The 22,941-nt window shown below is 44.7% G+C and overlaps 1 protein-coding gene across 1 annotated transcript in view; it reads right to left on the reverse strand.

The window, feature by feature from the left end:
- Positions 1 to 10,182, reverse strand: part of LOC121932839 (cytochrome P450 2C23-like) — an 18,037-nt gene extending 7,855 nt beyond the window's left edge. The window contains exons 1-7 of the mRNA XM_042471850.1: positions 9,824 to 10,182; positions 7,901 to 8,063; positions 6,021 to 6,170; positions 4,243 to 4,403; positions 3,483 to 3,662; positions 2,093 to 2,234; positions 250 to 444 (exon numbers count right to left, since the gene is read on the reverse strand). Coding sequence (XP_042327784.1) covers positions 250 to 444; positions 2,093 to 2,234; positions 3,483 to 3,662; positions 4,243 to 4,403; positions 6,021 to 6,170; positions 7,901 to 8,063; positions 9,824 to 9,997 — 1,165 coding nt within the window. The 5' untranslated portion in view covers positions 9,998 to 10,182. The remainder of the gene's footprint in view (positions 1 to 249; positions 445 to 2,092; positions 2,235 to 3,482; positions 3,663 to 4,242; positions 4,404 to 6,020; positions 6,171 to 7,900; positions 8,064 to 9,823) is intronic.
- Positions 10,183 to 22,941: the final 12,759 nt, after the last annotated feature.

Below are 22,941 nucleotides of genomic sequence, written 5' to 3' on the forward strand. Positions count from 1 at the left end.
ACTTCTCCCTCTCCTCCACGTCAGTAGTGGCAAGCTGGCTTGAGTGTTTTTATTGGATTTTGCTTTGTTTGTATATTGTATTTTATGCATGTTATGATTGTTGTATTTTTTTGATTGCTGTACACCGCCCTGGTTTTATAGAAGGGCGGTATATAAATAAAATTTTTATTTATTATTATTATTAGAGGCACCATGTTGGAAATGACTTGGAGGCACCCAAGAACAACAACAACAAGAAGAAGAACACACTGGGTACCTTTGGGATGTTGAATCCTTCCAGCTCCATGTCCTTCTTCACAATGCGGGTGAATCCTAAGGGGATGAGGGAGAGGAACCTCTGGGCTTCATGGAGGGCGGCTTCTGTGTAGGGCATCTGGAGGCGATCCTTCATGGCCGGCGGCCGTTCCCTTCCGATCACTCGGTCGATTTCCTCGTGGATCTTTGCTGGAAGTGGAGCCAAGGGCAAGACAATAAATGCACCCAGCTAGTTGAAGAAATGCATTCAGCAAACCAGAAAAGGGAAGGCTAATCTCTTCTCTTCCCCCTTTCAAACATCAATATGAGGAACGCAAAGGACATTAGCCAGTTTTCCTCATCACTGCTGAGAAAGACTGTTTCAGTCTGTCGAGGCACCCCCCCCATCAGCGTTATTTAATTTGTTTTCAATTATTTTAATTTGTTGTCTGCTGTATTTTATTGTTTAAATGTTAAGACATATTAACATGTATTATGTTTAATTATTTTCGTAGATTGTATGCCAGAGGCAGGTTTATTTTATCTGTTTTAAATGACTGTATGTACAGCAGTGTGTAAATTTACAGAAGGTTATAAATAAAGCTTAACAACGATAGCAATAATAATTTGACTGCTGCAGGATCTCTTGCCATGTGTGAGGGTGAAAAGACCACAATATGTTTTTCGACTTCCATTTGCCATCCCGAACCCCCTTTTTGCCTTAAAATACAATGGCTGAGGTTGTATGTGGAGGAGATAGAATGTCATGTTATACTCATGGGATTATTGCAAAGTCGAGCAACATTGCTTTGTGAGCAAATCGCAATGTTGCGCCACACAATGTGTGAGCAATTGCGCATGTAGATATCCATGATTCAACAATCTGATAACCCACCGGCATGCACAAAGTACTTGCATCATGGCACCTCTTGGGTACTTCCATCTCCACAGTTATGAATTGTGTTTCATGCCAGACAAAAACGCCCAGCCTCTTCTGTAGGGAACGTATGCATGTGTCACAGCAGGATCCTGCTGGGTTTTATACAAATGAAATTTTTGCAAAAACATGTGAAAAATCATGAAAAATGCACAAAACGTCTGGTAACCTCACCCAGCAAAGATTTCTAAGAGGTTGTACAGACCGGCTTGAAACGCTGGTGTGGGAGCGGCATGGGGGCTTGGCTTTTGGATGAGGCACACCCTGATGCTGCTCCCATGCCAGCGTCACAATGCCCACCTGCCCACACTGTGGGTGTCATCACGGCACCCCTTTGGCATGGCATTTAGAAGATGCACGCCAAAAGGAGTGCCAAAAAGTGCCACCATGGCAGCAGGGGCGCCTGTTTGCTGGCTCTAAAAGGAGCAGCATCTTGCTGTTACTTTTAGAGCCAGCAAAGTGCCGGATCAGGGCCATGGCATGTGGCTGATCATGAATGAAACCCCACTCCATTGGTTATCTCATGGGCTGGTTTTCAGAATAAAATGAGAGAGATTGTCAACCAGCTCCAGGAGAAGATGATAAAGTAGGATCACATCATATCATAGAATGATAGAGTTGGAAAAGACCTCAAGGGCTATCCAGTCCAACCCATTCTGCCATGCAGGAACTTTCAATCAACACAATCCTGACAGATGGACATCCAAGGAAGGAGCCTCCACCACACTCCACCACAAGTGTCTTCCACGGCTGAACAGTTCTTGCTGAGAGGAGGTTGGGTGACCATCTGTTGGGAGAGGTTGGATTGTGTCTTCTTGCATGGCAGCATGGAGATGGACTGGATGCACCAGGGGGTCTCTTCCAATTCTAGGATTCTGTGATTTTAAGAAGACTGAGTTGACTCAGTGGGTGGTGACCCACCTTCCACGTCCGGGTGTTCAAGCAGGATCATGAGGGTGTATCTCAGGCTGGTGCTGGTGGTCTCTGTCCCGGCAAAGAAGATGTCATAAACAGTCATCATCAGATTGTCTCTTGTGAATTCTGTCTTGGGGTTGTTCTTCTCCTGGGAATGCAGAGAACCAGTGTGAATCAGAATCTTTGGTTTGGAAATGATCCCAAAAGTCATCCAGTGCAATAATCCCAAGGGAAATGATCCCAAGGGTCATCCTCTGCCATGCAAGAAGACACAATCCAAGGCCTTGCAGTGACTGATGGCCATCTATGTCTCTACATAGAAACCTCCAGGGAAGGAGATTCCACCACTCTTCGGAGCAGCATCTTCTATCACAACATTTGGGGTTATCTGGAATGACCAGAACTGGGAAACATCACTTTTTAAAAAACTACAGTTCCCAGAATCCCCTTGTCAATATGTGCACTGGCCACGCTAGGTGGGCTATTTGTGAGCATGTAGCCCCCAAACCAACCAGCTACAAACCCTAGCAGTAACAGGGTTCTCCCATAGGGTTGCCAGATTGACAAATGGAGAGGGCTTCTGCACTTTTGATGGTTGTGCAGAAGAAGGAATTTCAGCCAGTGTGGTCTCAAATGAAATTCCCTCTTCTATTCAACCGATTAAAGGGAGAAGAGCCTCTTCCAATTTTCACTCTGGCAACCAGACTCACCCAATTCAGTGATGGGTACAGGCACTGGCTGCTTCGTGACTGCCACCCCCATCATTGCGGTGGGCCTGTGGAAGCAAGAAACCCATGGCCACAGATGAAGGGTCAGGACTCAGGACCCTGTCATTTCTGCTGTTTTTCTCCATGGTTCTTCTTGCCGTTCTTGTGTGTCTTCAAACTGACTTGGATTTATGGAAACCCTCTCCTAGTGTTTTCTTGTCAAGACCGAGGAAGCTTCCCATGGCTTTCCTCTGAGATTGACTTGCCCAAGGCCACCAATGGGTTTCCATGGCTGAGCAGGGATTAGAATCTTGGTCTCCTAGGGTCCTCATCCAATACTCTGTCTAGGGTTCCCAGGTCACAAGGCTTGGCCCTGGAGTCTCCACTTTTCATGACTCCTGGACACAAGTGCTCCTGTTTTGGTGGGCTCAGCTCTAGACAAGAAGAAAGGAGTGGGTTCAAATCTCTGGCTAGCTAAGATGTCTGTCTAAATTTCTAAACAGCAAAATGTGTTCTGTGTGAGTGTGCTTGAATGACAATCTGAGAGAAACTGTGGTTATTATCTAATGCAAAATGTTTAATTGCATCACCAAGAGATGCCCCAAAGTCTCTGGTTTTGTCCCTGAAAGTATCAGCATTGGCCAACCCTACTCTAACCACTACTCTGCACTGTCTCCTCCATGCCTTACCTGCTCCATTTTGAAGAGGAAGGAATCTATGAAGTCCCTTGGGCCACTACTGGGATCCAAGGTCTTCTCGTGATTTATTATCTTCTGGGCGACAAAGGCCTGGACATCCTCAAGGTTTGTGAAGAAGGTCTGGTGAGGACCGGGCAAGTGGTCCATGATGCGGGGGAAGATGTTGTAGAGCTGAAGAGGAAAGAGAAAGAGAGGAATGGAAGATGTTTGTGATGCACACTGTGGTTGTGCTTTGCAAGGTTGCTTTGCTTTGGAAACTGACACCTAACTGACAGAGTTGTTACCAGTTATGCTCAATAAAGACAAATATTAGACTTTGATGCAGGAAAACTGTCTTTTGCCAGAATCTGCAGAGATGATTGAGAAAGCATACTGGGCAGGTAGGGCTGATAGTGGCCTAGACCCTGTCCATTTTTGGGGGTGGGGGGTGGGGAGCCAAGCCTTAAAATAAAAGTAGAAACTGGACATACCCTCATCCCCACCTTCCTCCTGCTGACAAGGAATGGCTTCGTTGATGGGGTGTTTAACCTTCTTGTCTACCTCCATTGGATGAAAACCTGCCAAACTGGCTTGTTCTCTTGAATCACAGGTGTTTTCTCCAGGGCACTTGCCACCACAAAAGGGACTCAACTATCCAATCCTCTGTTCATAACTCCTCTGCCTGCCTAACATCCCACCTCTGTCCCTCTGGGCACAGATCCACTTTTGAGGACCCTTCTCCAGCCCACCTTCCAGGGTCTTCCTCACCCACCTGTCCTGCGATGGAGCTCTCCAGCCTCAAGCTCTCAATGAGCAAGCGGACAATCCTGAGGTACTCCTGGTCCTGGTAGTCGAACCGTTCTCCCAGGAGAATGTGGCTGACTATGTTGGCGGTGGCGCAGCTGAGAAGCATGGCCGGGTTGAAGGGCTGGCCTGGCAAAGGAAGGGAAGGGGCTCAGTTGAGAAGAGGAGTGGGCAGCCACTGGAGATCAGCAGCTGCTTTGCACTTGCAAAGGTTGCCTACATCATTTTTGTAGGTTTTTCAGGCTACGTGGCCATGTTCTAGAAGAATTTATTCCTGACACTTCGCTGGCACCTATGGCTGACATCTTCAGAAAATGCATTCTCTGGCATTCTCTGAAGATGCCAGCCACAGATGCTGGCAAAACATTAGGAATACATTCTTCTAGAACATGGCCACATAGTCCGAAAACCCCACAAAAAACTATGGATGCCAGCCACAGAAGCCTTTGACTTCACATTGTCTACATCTTTTGGCTCTCAAATATTTGAAGTCTGCAGTTTGTAACTTGGCAGGACTGAATCTCTGCCTAACAATCAGTAAAACTGGGGGGTGGGAATAATGCATCCCTCCAGATATGGATGGACTGCAACTCCCAGTATTCCTCTTTAGTGGCTATGCTGTCTAGGGATGCTAGAACATCCAATCCAACCACATCTGGAGGGCTGTAGGATTCCCACCTCCGAAAATTAACACACAAAGTCTTCTCTTCCCAAACTGAGTGTAGTCCCAGGTCTCTTCAAGAGTTCTTTTGGACATAGATTACTGCTATAGGGTAATATTTCTTGGTGCAGCAGATTGAACACACAGCAAACAGCACCCCAGTACTTTCGCTGATGAAGTCTAGCATCCCCTCAAAGAAAAGTTCTACCCAGACTTATCAGTCAAATCGAATCCTCATTGCTGGCCATAGAGGGAGTTCTTGGGCTGGGATGCACTGCCCTTAAACCAAAGCCAATGGAAGATGGACTCCCAAGGGTTATACAGTGAAGATGCAAATGAAGGAAACCACGTCCACATGTATGACCAGTCTCCCCCTCTGCTAGTAGTGATGAGAAATGTGCAGAAAGAATAGCGACGTAGGAACACTTACTCCTCCTTTATGTTCCCAGCTTCCATATCTTTTCCCAGCCACAAACTCTCACGCAATGGCATCATGAGGCTTGGTGTCAACTCACTGCAGTAACTCATGCTGTAACCCCAGGCTGCATGACACACACTTTTCCGGGTCTAGCAGGGCTGTTGGGTGAACAGGAAAGGGAGGCGACCTGCCCTCCTGCCTGGCCAGCAGACCCTCCAGACCTGGAAGGCAGCTCCTTCACACCAGAGTCTGACAGTGGACTGTGGCTGCACCTGGTAACATTTTCCCCATTTGGCCAGCCGCTCTGCTAGACCTGGAAGGAGCTGCTGGTCACCAGAAGCATCCCACCTCCACCAGTGGCCAGTGGAAAGGATGACCAAGGGGCTCTTGGGATGGATGGGAGTGACTGCCCCACTGTTTACCCCTCTCTGTGGTGTCAAATGGTGAGGTCCGCATCCATTGCACTCCCTTAGTAGCCCCCCTGCTGTAACATCAAGGCAAAGAGTATCTTTTGCGTTCACTAATATCAGTTAACTTTTCATTAATGTTTGGCTGTGATGCTGACAAGGACTCCCATCCGTCTGGTCACAGAGGCCCAGTTCTCTAGAGAGGGATAGTTCCCTCCATGGAGACATAAGAGAGCAATTTAGCACATCAATGTACGCACCCTTTGTGGCTCTGAGCTCTTTCATGAGGAACTCTGCCTCCTCTTGGATCCGTTCCTCAATACTCTTCTTCCCCATCCCAAAGTTCCTCAAAGTCGTGAGGGAGAAGCGCCGGATCTGGAGCCAGCGCTCGCCGTTCGCCATGAGAATACCTGCAGTTGGGACATTTGGTACCTCCTGAAAATCTGGGTCACTGTTCCGTTTTAGGCTTGTAGCCTTCTGTGCCATAAAACCTGGGTTTCGTAGCATCAAAGCTTGCTTGCTCCATCCTCAATATGACATCCCTTCAAATTTTTTGACATGCCACCTCTTGATCTTCTCTTCTCCAGGCTAAACATCCCCACTTCCCTCAATCATTCCTCACAGCATTAGCTGGTTTCCAGACACTTCCCCATTTTGGCTTTGGCCACACTCCAGTTTCTCCACATCCTTTTTGAGCTGTGTTCCCCAGAACTGGACACAGGATTATTCCAGGTGGGGCCTGACCAAGCAGAATAGAATGGCACTATTACTTCCCTTGATCTAGACACTATACTTCTATTGATGCAGCCTAGGATCGCATTGGCCTTTTTAGCTGCCACATCACACTGTTGACTCATGTTCAGCTTGTGATCTATTAAAAATCCTAGATCATTTTCACATGGAGTCTTTTTAAGCCAGGTGTCTCCCATCCTATATCTGTGCATTTAATTTTTCTTGCCTGAGTGCAAGACTTTACGTTTCCCCTGTTGAAATATACAGTATTCTGTAGGTTTTAGCCCGGCTTTCTAATTTGTTAAGGTCACATTGAATTCTGATCTTCTATGGTATTAGACCCTAATTTGGTGTCAACTGTGAATTTAATATTAATGTCCTCTGTTCTTTTATTCAAGTAACCAGTAAGTATGTTGAATAGCACTGGGCCCAAGACAGAGCCCCGTGGCACATCACTAGTCATTTCTCTCTAAGATGAACTATTGGTGAGTCTAGTATGAACCCCGTATCCATCAGGGTTACCTTCCAAGGTTACCTTCAAGTATCTGTGGATACTTGAAACTGTGGATAATAAAGAAACCCATTATTTTCAATGAGACAAACAATGTCCAGCCCAGGCCTAGAGAGAACATATATTTTTCAGACATGGATAAGTGAAACCACGGATACTGAATCCGTGGATATGGGGGGGGTCAAACTGCATGCTTTGGATTCGTCTTCACCAGTCCATTATTGACAACTGATGATGGTTTAGTATGGAAACTGCCTCCCTGGAGTTAGACAGAAAGAAGAAAGAGGGTTCGGTGCCACCAGCGTATGGGTGGCACCCAGCTCCAACTCTCCCACATGTTTCAAGTAAACATTAAACAGCATTGGTGACAAGACAGAATAATAGAATCATAGAGTTGGAAGAAACCCCAAGGGCCATTCAGTCCAACCTCCTTCTGCTGCCATGCAGGAACTCACAATCAAAGCATCCCTGACAGATGGCCACCCAGCCTCTGCTTAAAGACCTCCAAAGAAGGAGACTCCACTACACTCCGAGGAAAGAGTGTGTTCCACTGTCGAACAGCCCTTACTGTCAGGAAGTTCCTCCTAATGTCTCTTTTCTGGAGCTTGCATCCATTGTTCTGGATCCTGTTCTCTGGAGCAGCAGAAAACAAGCTTGCTCCCTCCTCAATGTGACATCCCTTCAAGTATTTAAACTGGGCTGTCCTATCACCTCTTAACCTCCTTTTCTCCAGGCTAAACATCCCCAGCTCCCTAAGTCTCTCCTCACAGGGCTTCATGGTTTCCACTCCAGGCCTTTCACCATGTTGGTTGCCCTCCTCTGGACACTCTCCAATTTATGAATTGTGGCGCCCAGAACAGAGACTAGCAGCACCTTCCTTTCTAAGAGAAGCAATACCTAGTCCTCTGTTGGTCTTATCTGCTGATGGGAAGCTTCCTCGGTCGAGGAATTCATCTCCGCTGTCCACCAGAATCTTCTTCACCACATCGTAGCCATAGAGGACCACCACCCGGTCTGAGCCAAAATACACCGTAAACACCGGTCCGTATTGTTCACTCATCTGCAAAGTCAGGGCAGGAAGAAGAGGGTGAAGAAGAGGCAACACAAGAGGGTGAGTTTGAGGGGCAAGGTGCCTATCTCTGGGCATTCCCCCTGGAGCCAAGACGGCTTTGGCAGAGCCATCATGGTCTAGCGCAGTGATTCCCAAACTTTGATCTTCCAGGTGTTTTGGACTTCAGCTCCCAGAAGCCCCAGCCAGCTTGGCCTAAAATCAGGAAATCTGGGAACTGAAGTCCGAAACATCTAGAGGACCAAAGTTGAGGAACCACTGGTAAAGTGGATGGACTGTTGGACTAGGACACCAGGAGTTTGAATGCTAGTTTGGCCTCCATTGGTTTCAATTGGTTCACCCTCATCCAGTCCATTACAGAAGACAGGCACTGGTTTAGGACAGAAGCAACTTCTCTGGATTCAAGTGGAAAAGAGAGTGCAGAGAGTATTGTAGGGTAAACATTAGAATTGTGGGGCATTTTATGGCCAAAATAAACTCATTTGGATAAAACATTAAATTGTATGTTGTTGCTGCATAAGTCACCTCTCTCACCCCATTCCCTGGGTACATCCCTTTCAGACTGAAGCATTTAGCTCTACTCCTGAGTCTCTAACCAATAGCTTTTGATCCAGTCTGCCTCCTCCCCAGAAAGTTTCCCCTTTTATTCTTTGGCTTCCAAATGCCTGGAATGTGCTTCTTTCTCCTCCTCCCACTTTCCTTCCAAGCCTTCTCTCTTGAGGTTTGACCTCTTGCAATTTGGCAGCCTCCCAGGGCTTTGGAGCTGTTGCAAGCAACCCAAGCGATTGCCAAACCCAAAGCTGTATTCTTCTGTCCTTATTCCACCTCTTTGCTGGCGTCTGCCGAGAGATAGCTGTACTTTTGCAGCAACAACAGCAAGACGCTTTAGTATCCCTTCAAGATTAGCAGATTGACTGAAGCGTGAGCTTTCATGGACTACAGAAATAATCCAGAGTTGGGAAATGTCTGTCTTCGAAGGACAAGTCTTTGAGTCTCTTTAGCTTGTTGTAGATGTTCTGTTTTAATTTATACCGTAAACTGCTTTGAGTCCCATTCAAGAGAAAGCAGGTTAGGAATCAGATCAAATCAAATCAGTTAATAGCTGGTTGGGGGATTCTGGGAGGTGTAGTAAGTGAACTTTGGCTAGATTGCAAAATTAATGTACTTTGATCCCACTTTAATTGCCACACCTCCATTTTATGGATTGCTGGGATTTGTAATAATGTGCATTACTTAGACCTCTTTGTGAGGGAGCTCTAGTGCTGCAGTCCAGGGGAACGGATCACAGCTTTCTAGCACAGAATTCTAAGTCCTTCCTTGAACTATCTACCCCAGGATTCCATGGTATGGATCCATTATGGTTAAAGCAGCACCAAACCTTTCTAAATTTGTAATATAGGCTGCATCTGCACTGTAGAATGAATTCAGTCTGACACCACTTTACCTGCCATGGCTCAATACTGCTATGAAATTGTGGCATTTTAGTTTCATGAGATATTTAGCCTTCTCTGTCGGAGACTTCTGGTGTCACAACAAAACTACAGATCCCATAATTCCATAGACTGGAGCCATGGCAGTTAAAGCGGTGTCCAGTTGCATGATTTCTGCAGTGCACCTGCCCCTTACCTGTCTCTGGATGCTCACCTGGAGGCTGGAAGATACAGTTGTGGGTCCTGAGCGATGAGCTGGGATATTGCTCAGAGCTGCTAGACGAAACTGGGCTCAAGAGTGGAAGGGTCCTGGTTTCTTACCTTCTTTAGCCGTTCTGCCACATTGCTGGCCTTCAGCTGCAGGAGGTTCCCAACGAAGGGGAGAGGCGTTGGACCCGGGGGCAGGTTCTTCCTTTTGGACTCCACTTTCCTCCAGACTACAAGGAGGACCAAGCAGACCACCAAGAAGATGGTGGTGGTCCCCAGGAGATCCATGGCAGCTCAGCCTCACTCTCCCACCCTTTTCCTTCAGCCGCGGAAAGACTGAAGCTCACAGTCCTTCTCCAAGGGATGTCATCGGAGTCAACAGTTAAACCGGTAGATGATGTTCAACCACCATCTGTTCAATGATTGCTATAAAATTTTTGGAATGAAGCCTGGGTTTGTGTTTTTCAGCACCTTCTCTTTCTCTCTGAGGAATGCAAAAGTCTTCTCTCCCAGCATTTCAAAACTGCATTGCTTTCTTACCTGACTCCACTACCCAAAGGCAGCTATCCCACCTTATTAACCAACATGGGACTCCATCACACCTTTGTAAACTGCCACAATAACGTTAGTTTAAGAATGGAAGCATGTTGGTTTGGCATCATTTCTTATCATACTTTCTCCCACTTTCCTTGTTTTGGGTGCCTGACACCCATGATGATATCTTTTGGAAAGATCCATTCTCCCCCGCACCCAGTGCTGCCAATTCCAACCGTTTTACCCAAATCTAGTCTCATGTTCCTGAGAACGCCGTCTTTGTCCAGCTCACTGTGCTACAGAGCTAACAAATGTAGCATTTCCTAGCTAGTCGTTTACCCAAAGCCTAGGTCTCTTGGACATTTGCAAAACCAATTCTTCCATTTTTATTAATACCCTGTTTATTAATAGCCCTGTTTAAACATTTGAAGGGATGTCATATTGAGGAGGGAGCAAGCTTGTTTTCTGCTGCTCCAGAGACTAGGACCCGAAGCAATGGATGCAAACTGCAGGAAAAGAGATTCCACCTCAATATTAGGAGGAACGTCCTGAGAGTAAGGGCTGTCCGACAGTGGAATGCACTACTTCCTCGGAGTGTAGTGGAATCTCCTTCCTTGGAGGTCTTCAAGCAGAGGCTAGATGGCCAGCTGTTGGGGATGCTTTGATTGTGATTTCCTGCACGGCAGAATGGGGTTGGATTGGATGGCCCTTCTTGGGGTCTCTTCCAACTCTATGATTCTACCTCAGGGGCCATATCTGCACCAGCCAAATGACATGTCCTTCCCTTGTCCTCAAGGTGATCAGTCCAGGTGACGCAGGGTCCCATCCCTTATTCTGGTGCAAACTGTCCTGATGACGTATGGCCAGCTCAGCACCAAACCCACATTATTCCACCCTTAAAAAGGATTTTAAAAACTCACCTTTGCTCCAGGTCTTCCCAGAAAACCCAGAGCCCTCCGGAGCAGCACCTGGTGGCTTTTTGCATGCATATCCTCCTGTGCCACTGATGTTGCCACCAGGGACGTAGCCAAGGGGGGGGTTCTTGGGTTTCGGACCCCCCCTTCCATTAGAAAAATGAATGGTGTATGCTGCTGCGCCGCTGCACCCAAGTCCCATTATAATGGTGGCACTTAGTCTGGACACCCCCCCCCCCTTCCTAAAATCCTAGCTACGTCCCTGTTGCCACTGCTAAGAAGGCAGAAACTCTGCAGGATGGTGGTGACGTATAGGAAGAGCTTCATCTGGACCAATCCTTCACCAAGGCAGTTCCTTGTTCCTGGAGGAGAAGAAAGGAGAAGGTGCTGTCGGCAGCAGGTTATTTGATGGCGGGTGAGATCTTCATTTCACAACAGTCAGCACAGATGCAGATGCAGCCTCCATTACACAAACAGGACAGTCTCTGTGCAAGAGTCGAATGGATAAAATCCAACATTAGAAATGGTAATACCTCAAAACCAGTAGCAGAGCATTTCAAATTCCCTGGATGTATAATCTGTGGCATACAAGTAGCTGTTCTCAAAACAAAATGCATAAATTCACTGGAAGATTGGAATGAGGGAACATCTGAATTGGGATATACAGCATTAGCAGAGGTATTCATTTTTTGGCATGCTCCAGAGATTAAGATGTCCTCCAACAAGTCATGCAGCAAAACAATTCTTCTCAAAAGATATTTTGAATTTAGGTAACTGACTTTTGATACGGAGATTTGTCGCTTGGTCTCCGGAGTCATAGGACCTTATCACACCAGACAAATCCTGGGCAGAAACAGGATTTAAAAGTAGAAAATGCCCGCAAATGTGGGACGTTTTTCAGACAACGTTTCTTCTAAAGAATAGTCTTGCAAAAATAAAGTGAACGGAAAGTTGACAAAAACGAGACCTTTTTACTTTTGGGAACTTCCGAAAGTAAAAAGGTGTCATTTTTGTCGTCTTTCTGTTTGCTTTATTTCTGCATTGTTACTGTTTGGTGCAAAGGCATCTAAAAAATGTCCTGCATTTGTGCCCCCCCCCCCCCTACTTTTAAAATCCTGTTTATGTGCTGGATTTCGTCTATTGTGATAAGGTCCATAGTCCAATACTCAAAAACTACTACATTGTGTGGGCTCTCAACACAGCTGTTTGCAAGTTTATGGCATGTATTACGAATCACATGTTCCTATACTCCGTTACACTCTGATCCCACCATTGAACTAATACGTAACCTGAAGTTGCACATTAACTCCATCAGTGCATCTGAAGAAATAGAATAAAATTTACCAAAGCTTATGCAAAAATTATATTAGTCTTAAAGCGCTGCTAGATTCATTTCCTCTTCTGCTTTCCCCCCCTTTTAAAAACAGGTTGGCTTTGCTTTAAGGCAGGTGTGAATCGTGTGAAGCTTGGATGCATCCAGACTGGAGAAATAACCCGGTTTGGCACCACTTTAACTCTTTCTGGCTCAAGGCTATGGAATTCTGGAAGTTGGAGTATGTTGTGAGGTCCAGAGCGGAGCTCTGCTCCACTCTGGATCCACAACAAACTCCAACTCCCAGAATTCCATAGCCTTGAGCCAGAAAAGAATTAAAACGTTGCCAAACCGGGTTATGTCCCCAGTCTGGATGCAGCCCTTCACAATCTGTTGGAGCAAATCTCCCACTGTTTCCCACCATTGACTCCTATGCTAGCAAGGGATGCTGGGACCACACAATCCCTATGCCTGCTTTAGAGTAAACCCATTCCATGCCACAGTTCTCAAATTGTGGTCCATCCTGGCCTTCTGGAAAATGGCCTTAGTAGATGAGTTATTCCAGTGCTCTTGGCCAAGTTGAGTCCAAGTCAAGTAACTGAAGAGACTTGAGTCTGACTTGAGTCTGAGTCAAACCAACTCAAGTCTACATCACTGGTCCTCAATATTGTGCATATAACCGAAAGAGTCTCCAAGAGATGGTTATGACTCCAAGGAAACTGACTTTTGGTAAGTGTGTTTATTGCGTTCACACATCAATAGTAACTGAGCGCACCAAAATCTGAAAGTTTTATATCTCCTTACTAACCCTTCAAAGATTTAGGGTGATTTGCATCTTTCTGATTCCCATTACATTCTCTCCCACATAAATACAGGTCAAACCCTTCTATCCATGAGGGATACATCCCAGGCCTCCAATAGATATATCCAAAACCATGGATAACAGGGGACTCTATTATTTTCAATGAAACTAACACCAGAAGTTGACTATAGAATTGCACCGGAGGACCTAGAAATGCCTAGAAAGAACATTTTTGGGGGACATGAATAAGTAAAACCATGGATACCAAATCCGTGGAAATGCAGGTTGGCTTAGATTCCTAATAGCCTAAGGTTTCAATATCACCCTGCACTGCATCTGAAGAAGTGGCTTGATATCATGACAGCTCATCTTAGCATAAAAGCAGTCTTAAAGGTGCTGCTAAACGTCTTTCTCCCACTCACTCCTCCTTATTAAAGACCAGGTGAAGCAAATGTCTTGGGCAAGATCCAGACCTGTGACCTTAGTGTTGCCATTCTCTTCCTTGGCATAGTTTAGTACCACCTTTGCTAGTGGGCTTCAAAAGCCAGCTTACATGTGAGTTTGCTTACATGCGATTTGTTTAGCCTCATTCAGGGGTCAACATAATGTGTACTTTGGTGTTTTTTTAAAATGGTCAAAAATGGCTATCCATGCATCCCCCCCCCCCAGCTATAAAAGGCCTGTTACAGACTGCCAAAATAAAGCTGCTTCAGGACTTTTTGGAGGTATGCTGTTTAAGTGATGCATGCATCCTAAGAATTCAGAAGCTGCACCAAAGCTGCACTCCAGTGTTTAGGAATGGAGTGTGGCTTTGGCGCGACCTTCAGACTCTTAGGACCCATGCATCATTTAAATAGCAAACCTCCAAAGAGACTCGAAGCAGCTTTGGCAGTGTGTAACAGGCCAAAGGCAGAAACTTGGCTCCATGCTCAGGGAGATTCACAGAAGGACTTTGGCTGCATTAGTCTTTATGCAAAACACCAGAGTCTCGTGGCTTGCTAAAGACCAACTCGTTGTAAATGTATTGCAGAGAGATCTTGCAGCACCTTTGAGACTAACTGAAAGAAAGAGGTTGGCAGCATGAGCTTTCGTAGTAACTGGCATACGCTTTTGCGGAGTCTAGGTCACTTGGCATTGCCTCAGCTGGCGGATTATTTCAGCACATAGAAATAGGCTCTGTTTTTTGGACTATAACTGGGACAATTTCCCGTTTCAAAGCTTGGCCAGGACTTCAACACGTCTCTCAGCTCATGCAATGGAAAAAGCACCAAGAGCGAAACTCCCCAGCTGTAGCTGGCTTGGGCTACATCATTTTGTTAGACCACACTTCATTGAAACCATGGAGTCAATGGGATTAACCTCTGTGTTGACTCACCATCCAACAACTGGGTCAGTAGGTCTGGTCCAGTTGGGATGGACCAACGGGATTCAGTCTGTGCATGAGGAAGAGGGTCTGTGAACATTTAGAAGGCAATGCCATAATCACAAAAAGTCAGCATGCGTTTCTGAGAAACAAATTACACCAGACAAACCTGATCTCCCTTTTTTGATAAAATGACCATCTTGGTAGATGAAGGGAATGCTGTAGCTATAGCATTCCTTGATTTCAGTAAGGCCTTTGACAAGTTCCCCCATAATATTCTTGCATACAAACTTGTAAAATGTGGGCTAGAGAAGGCAACTTTTAGGTGCATTTGTAATTGGTTGACTGGCCAAACCCAAAGGATGGTCAGCCATTGCTCCTTTTCATCCTGGAGAGAAGTGACCAGTGGGGTGTCCAGTGGGGCTCTGTCCTGGGCCCAGTGCTATTCAACATCTTTATCAATGACCTGGATGACAAAATTGGGGGCATACTTATCAAATTTGCAGATGACACCAAATTAGGGGGAGTAGCTAATACTCCAGAGGACAGGATAATAATAATAATAATAATAATAATAATAATAATAATAATAATAATAATAATAAATAATTTGTTTTATTTATATACCGCTATTCCAAAGGTCATAGCGGTGAACAGCAAGTAAGCTAATTAGCCCCAACAGTCTGGGTACTCATTTTAGCTCCCTCCTCGGAAGGATGCAAGCCTGAGTCGAGCTTGGGCCCTTTTGCTGGTCTTGAACTCGCAACCTTGTTGTTTCGAGTGAATGGCTGCAATACAGGCATTTAATCGCTGTACCACCAGGGATCCAGGATAGGCTAGAAAGCTGGGCCAAAGCTAACAAAATGAAATGCAATACAGAGAAATGTGAGGGAGGAAAAATGAAATGCATAGATATAGGACGGGGGACACTTGGTCGAATGAAACTAAGTGTGAAAGGGATTTAGGAGTCCAAGTAGACCACAAGTTGAACATGAGTCAACAGTGCGATGTGGCTAGTTTAATGAATATGACCAATGACCCTAGAGGAAACCTGGGCCATTGATGGGATGGACACAGTTTATCTGAATCGCCATGCCTTACCTTCTGCAAGCGTCCTGCAAAATTGCTAGCCTTGAGTTGGAGGAGGCACTGGACCCGGGTGCAAGTTTTTCTTCTTGGCTTCCACCTTCCTCCAGGCCAGAAGGAGGACCAGGGAGACCACCAAGAAGATGGCGGGAGATCCATTGCGGCTCAGCCTCAATCTCTCTCTCTTCTCAGCAAAGAAAAGAGTGGAGCTCAAAGAATGTCTCCGAGGAGCATGGTGAGACTCCACAGGCAGCGGTGCTTAGTGTTCAATTGGCATCGGTTTAATTATTATTATGATTTAACCTTTGGGACAGAGCTTGGAATTGTGTTGTTCAGCAGTTTTGGCCCCTCCAGCCAAAAATACAAAAGTGTAGTCCCCCACTTTCATAGGGTTGGATGTAACCAAAACATGTATCATTCTCCCACTCCACAACAAAGCACAAGGGTAGATATTCTGTTGTATTAACTGGCATGCTTTTAAAACAAGTAGTTAGTTAATTAATTAATTTGTATATTGCTTGTCTCCTAATATGTGACCCAAAGTGGGTTGCAGCACTGCTTAAACAAAATGCAGTTAAAGGCATGTATAGTACTAAAGTTTATAAAAACCCATTAAATAAACCATCCCATCAAAAATATTTAGAACAGTTTAAAATGTATTTTAAACATAGAGATAAAAATCCTGCATACTGGTGGCTCCTGGCTGTGCCTGAGATAATGTCAATACAACCGTACTATTTTATCTATGCTATGCGCAGAATGCATATGACCCTTCTGCCACATCAAATTTAAAATTGGAGGCTGTTTAAATAAATAAAAAAGCCCTGTTGGCAAAAATAAGTTAGAAGCAGGTGCCCTTCTTGTCTAGGGTTGCCATATCTCCCAGTTGGCTGGGTTTTCCCCAGATTCTTAGCATACTCTGGTGTCCATTTGGACCATCCTGGTCCAACCAGACTAATGTTCAGATGAACAAAGCCATTTTTTGGTTCAAGAACAATCTCATACAAGTTTTCAAGAGCTCTTGGAGGGACATGCAATAGTGTTTTAGGGGGCTCCCCAACTTTCCCCAAATGCCTTGAAAGGCAGATGAAGTGTCGCTTTATCATGTCCAGAGACCTTTGAGTTGCCATGTCCAGTCATCCAAACTGGCAGCCGCAGCAATGCCCTTCATCCCCTAGAAGTGCCAATACACAAATCTTGTAGCCTTTTTAGTCTCCGGAGCATGCCCACCTTATTACAATATACTTGTTCCTCAATAATTGCCAGGGTTGGGGCACAAGACCCCCGTTAATATGGAAAACTGCAAATACCCCAAACACCATGTTTTTACCTGAGAGGACACCTCTCTAGGAATCTCTAGGTCCTCCAGTGCAACTCTGTGGTCAATGTCTGACAGACACTGACCATAGGACTCCGCTGGAGGAGCTACAAAGGCCTAGTAGAGTGTCCACTCTAGGAATCTCTAAGTCCTCCAGGGCAACTCTGTGGCCAGTGTCCGACAGACACTGACCATAGATCTGCGCTGGAGGAGCTACAAAGGCCTAGTAGAGTGTCCTCTCTAGGAATCTCTAGGTCCTCCAGTGCAACGTTTAGTTAAAGTTGACCGTAGAGTTGCACTGGAGGACCTAGAGATTCCTAGAGAGAACGTATTAATCAAATCCGTGAATTATCAAATCCGCAGATATCAAATCCGCAAATATGGAGGGATGAGTGTATTATTCTCTATCACTGATGGAAATCCACCATGCTTTTCCCCTTCAGTTGCTGCTGTCTGTCCTTACATTCCTCTTCATCTTGTTCTGTAGATCAGATGGAAGGCTTTCCCTGGAGTCTTCTTGATATTCTCATGGATTTGTGGCTTTTTACTGGTGGCTCAATAGTTTACAGCCATCTGAAGGGAATACAACTCGAAATGGCTGTGCATGAGATAATGTTAATATAACCATTACTATTTTAGCTATGCTATGCAAGGAATGCGTTTGGCCACTTGACATTTTCCTCTCTCCCTATTAATCTCCAAAAGGCAGCTTTGCTGAAAGGCAGAGACAGCTTAAAGTCACGTAATGCACAAACTGCATTAGGAAGCAGAAACGTGTATTTGTGTCTCCCTGTTCAAAGTCCAGCAGAATAACCCCATTAATGAGGCCATTTCGGGGGCATACTAAATGTGCAGTGGGTGCCCAGTCTGGCCACTCTCAGCCCCATGGGCAACTGGGAGAGAAGCCCCCAAAGCCCCTGGGAAGTTAATGTAATAAAATTTATTCGGTCATTGACCAGTATAAAAACAAAATCACACAAGCAACATATCAATATAACAATAACAAATTAAAATATAAACTGATGGTAGACTGTACGTGTAAAGTATCAAACAGTTCTTTCTACACGGCCCCTGGGAAGTTATCCAGATCTATAGCAACACCTCTCTCCTTTGGGTCTGCATACCTTTGCCTCTGCAAAAGGGATGAGCGTGACTGTGCTGTACAATGGGTCCCCTACATTTGCTTGGGTTGGGGGCACAGGGCCCCCGTGAAGGTGGAAAAAACACAAATAGAAAAAACCCCACTTTTTTTTAACCCGAGAGAATACCTCTCTAGGAATTGGAAGGTGCTCTACCACTGTAAAATTGAAGGCTTTCATGGCCGGCATCCATAGTTTTTGTGGGTTTTTCAAGCTATGTGGCCATGTTCTAGAAGAGTTTATTCCTGACGTTTCACTGGCATCTGTGGCTGGCATCTTCAGCGAAAGATGCCAGCCACAGATGCTGGCGAAACATCAGAAAGAAACTGCTAGAACATGGCCACATAGCCCGAAAAACCCACAAAAAACTATGTGCTCTACCACAACTCTATGGTCAGCATCAGCTGGAAGTTGACCATAGAATCATGCTGGAGGAGCTACAAATGCCTAGAGAAGTGTTTTCTCTAGGTCTTCCAGCTTGACTCTATGGTCATCTTCCAGTAGAGTCATGATGGAGAACCTAGAGATTCCTAGAAAACATATCAATTTTAGCGGCCGAAAGAATAAATAAATAAATAAATAAATAAATAAATGAGACAAATATTGAGTAGGTTTTTAGAGGTTGGAATAGGAAGTAATGAAAATTTAATGGGAGAAAAAGAACCCAGAGAAGTTGACATTACTAATGTTAGTTAGAAAAAGTGTAAGAAGATGGGAGGAGGTTGGATGGGAGGATAGTGTTAAGAAAGGAGTAGAGAGTAAGAGACGAGGAGAAATAAGGGATGAGTAAGAGAAAGGTTAAAGGAATGGAGAGAGTAGAAAGTGTATGGAAGAGGTTGAAGTGTGAAAGAAGTTGGAAAGTGGGTAAGGAGGTTAAGGAGGTATAGTGGGTTAAGGATGGAGGAGTCTGTTAGTAGGAATATGAAAGTTTGAGTACTATTTAGATGTGGCTATGATTAGAAGACTAAGGGGCTGTACAGATGGGCGGCATGGGATCGGGGCCACAGCAACCACAGGCTGCAGCCCCAATCCGGCCTCCAGAGAACGCAAAAAGGACCGGCAAAAAGCAGCTCCTTTTTGCTCTCTCCAAGGGGCACCATAGATGCAGTGGCAGGGCTTTATGACACCCCTTTGGTGCTGCATTGTTTAGATGCTGTGCCGGAGCAGCGCCATGATGGCATGCGCCATGTAGACACTGCGCCCTAGCTCCACTGACAGCTCTGTATAGGCTCTAAGAGATTAGATTCTAGAAGTGAATGTGATTTAGGAGATTATAATAGATTAAGTTTAAGACAGAAGGGAATGATACGATAGGAATGATATAATGTGATAGGGATGGTTTGACGGAAGGATGTTCTTTTATGGATGTTTATAGTTTGTTGTAAGATTTTGTGTATGTGTGTTCTCATGATTTATTTAAAAAAGAAAGAACATATCAATTAAATGCATGAATAGTCAAATCCGCAAAGGTCAAAGCCACAAACGTGGAGGGCTGACTGTATTTGTAATTGAAAGCAATAACTGGGAGGACATTAGTTATAGAGAGCTCTTGTAGCACCTTTGAGATGACCGTAGATACTTAACTATAAGTCAACCTCATTTATAAGTCGAGGGCAGGTTTGGGGGCCAAAATCATGGGTTTTTATATGACCCATGAGTAAGTCAAGGGTAAAACTTAAGTGTGTGTTACAAAAGTTCTAAAGGATGAAGCAAGGAAAACAATGCCAAAGAACTTACAAAATTCCAGCAGGTTTGCATTTACACAAAAAGCTGGATGGATGAAAGAGTGGAGGGAGGTCAATGCTTCCAGGACAAGGTTACACTTGTCCCTCCATATTGGCTAGAGCAGTGATGGCGAACCTATGGCACGCGTGCCAGAGGTGGCACTCAGAGCCCTCTTGGTGGGCACATGTGTCATTGTCCCAGCACAGAGTTTGCCAGAGTTTGTTACAAGAAAGCCAGAGGGACATAGCACTTTGCAATAAATAAGTGGCTTTTGGGTTGCAGTTTGGGCAAAAGGTTCACCATCACTGGGTTAGAGTTAGGGGCACAAGACCCCTGTGAATATGGAAAAAATGCAAATACCAAAATACATCATGTTTTTACCTGAGAGAACACCTCTCTAGGAATCTCTAGGTCCTCCAGGGCAACTCTGTGGTCAACGTCCGACAGACACTGACCATAGAACTGCGCTGGAGGAGCTACAAAGGTCGTTGAATGCATCTTCAAATCTTGCCTTGTCCTCTGCTTCAGCAAAAAGATTCCACGAGGAAATCGAACCGAGTGATCGGCCAGAGGAAAGTTCCCCCCGCCATGAAGGACGTCCGGGATCCTACACAGAAAAGCTGTCATCCATGAAAGCCCAGAGGTTTTCTACGATCTCGTCCATGGGGATTCCGAAATGGCAAAGAGGGACGGCAAATGAGATAGGCTTTACCATACGCAAAGGTAACCAGGATTTGGGCTGTGATCAGGGTAGGTGTTTTTGCAAAATGCCAAGTAGAAGCCTTGTGATGAATCAACAGACACCAAAAAAAAACTTATATTCCTCATGAGCATAACATTAGTCAGGTCCTCTAATGCAAATCCTCTTGCACTGCAGGACCTAACAAAGCCTAGAAGTAGGTTTTCTTAGGAATCTCTAGGTCCCCTCTTGACTCTATGGTCAACTTCTAGCAGAATCAGCAAGTAGAAGGTTGCCAGAAGATTCATAGAGAGCACATAATTACTCAAATCAATGAAATAAGAACAAATCAGCAAAAATCAAAACAAAAATGTGTGAGGCTGATATCTTTGTTCATGTGGTCAAAACAACAATATATTTATATAGTTAAAAAAAACAAGTTTGAGGCAGCTTTCCAATACTTTAGAAAAAAAAATGGCTGTCAACTGAACAAAAACTTGTTAATTGAACTAGAGTGAACATTCCATTGAAGCAATGGGATTTATGTATGTATTGACTCAACCACAAATGGATCTGTACTTCTAAATAGTTGGGACTCAAACAAAGGTCTTCAGTCCATGACTTTGCTAAATAACTTTGGAGTGAAAATTCCCCATAATTTTATTTGATGCAAAACTAGTTTTGAGAGGGTAATTCCTCCAAAATTTAGATAAAGGAAGACAGTGATAATCTCTTTATTAGACCTTTGCAGACTTCGCCGTTTGTATTCCCTTCTGGCTAGGGTCTAACCATTGTGGTTGATGTGTTTCCTTCTGCCTGCTCATGAAGGAAAAAGCAATAAAAATCCACTTCGTTTTGACCCCGTAAACATTTCTGCTAAATTGATGAAAAAAGGAGATTTCAAAGAACGGAGCCGAACATGCTTTTCCGCAGGTATGAAAGAAGAATGCTAAGGATTTGGGAAAAGTTGGGGAGTATATACCTATACACAAATATTATGAAGAGCAGACCAAAAATGTTGGGAAAACCCTAGAATCAAACGAGTAGGTTGGAAAGGACCCGAGGGACATCCATCCAAACCCATTTGCCATGCAGAAATCAGATCAAAAGCATCACTGACAGATGGCCACCAGCTCTGTTAAAAGAAATACAAGGATGTTAAAGTGTTTCCACTGTCAGACAGGCCTTACTGTCAAAGAAGTTTCCTCCTAATGTTGATTGGATGGAATCTCTTTTACTGGAGCTGCATCCATTGTTGGGTTATGTTCTGGAGCAGCAGAAAACAAGCTTATCCCTCCTCAATATGACATTCCCTTCAAATATTTAAAACAGGGCTATCATATCAACCTCTTAACCTCTTTATCCAGGAACTAAACATCCCCAGCTCCATTCATAGGGCATGGTTTCCCTCTATGCAGACAAATTCATGACATAAATTTTGCAGTTTGGGAATTATTCTATGGGGAAAAGAGAAACCCATAGGATCGATGTGAAACTGAAAACAGGATTTTTCTGCAACAGAAACTCACATTTTCTGTGCAGGAAGAATTTCCATCCAAAAAATGAAAATTAGCATTCCTGCACAAAAGAAAATGTTGGCTGTGGTCCTGAATGTTAAGCAAACCATGGTGATGAGTCGTTGTCTGTCATGATAGTTATAATCTTGAAATGCCACATGTTTTCCTCTTGCCCAAATAATACAGCCTTGGCATCCAAGTAAAGTATTTCTGAATGATACTGGCAAACCAGGGCACCTGGGTTATTTACAATTGCACTGCCTTCCGGAACAGAGGATATGAGAAGATGTAGAGCAAATCCAGAGGAGAATGCCAAAAATGTTGATGAATGATAGAAGTTCTGAAATCAACCAAGCTCTATGGGGAGTTAGGTTTACAGAGCTGGGTATCTTAGTCTGGAGAAGAGAAGGTTAAGAAAGAGGTAATGGTAGCCTTGTTTAAGTATTTGAAGGGAGGTCACATTGAGGATTGGAGCAAGCTGCTTTTGTTGCTCCAGAATAGGACCAGAAACAATGGATGCAAGCTCCAATGAAAAAGATTCCATATCAAACAAACAGGAAAAAAAAAAAACTTCCTAACATTAAGGGCTCCGATCTAATATGATTGATGGAAGTCTCCTTCTCTGGAGGTTTTTAAGCATAGGTTGGATGGACATCATGTCAAGGATATGCTTTGATTTAGAGTTCATGCATGCAAAATGGGGGGTTGACATGGATGGCCTTGTGGTCTCTTCTAGCTCTATTGATTCTAAAGGGGCCTTCCATTCTCTAACATGTAAATGAAACAAACTACCCTAAATCAAAGGCCATCAAAACATAGATTGGCAGGAAGGCCTATGTGGAT

Source organism: Sceloporus undulatus, chromosome 6, assembly GCF_019175285.1.
Source record: "Sceloporus undulatus isolate JIND9_A2432 ecotype Alabama chromosome 6, SceUnd_v1.1, whole genome shotgun sequence".
NCBI classification, from domain to species: domain Eukaryota; kingdom Metazoa; phylum Chordata; class Lepidosauria; order Squamata; family Phrynosomatidae; genus Sceloporus; species Sceloporus undulatus.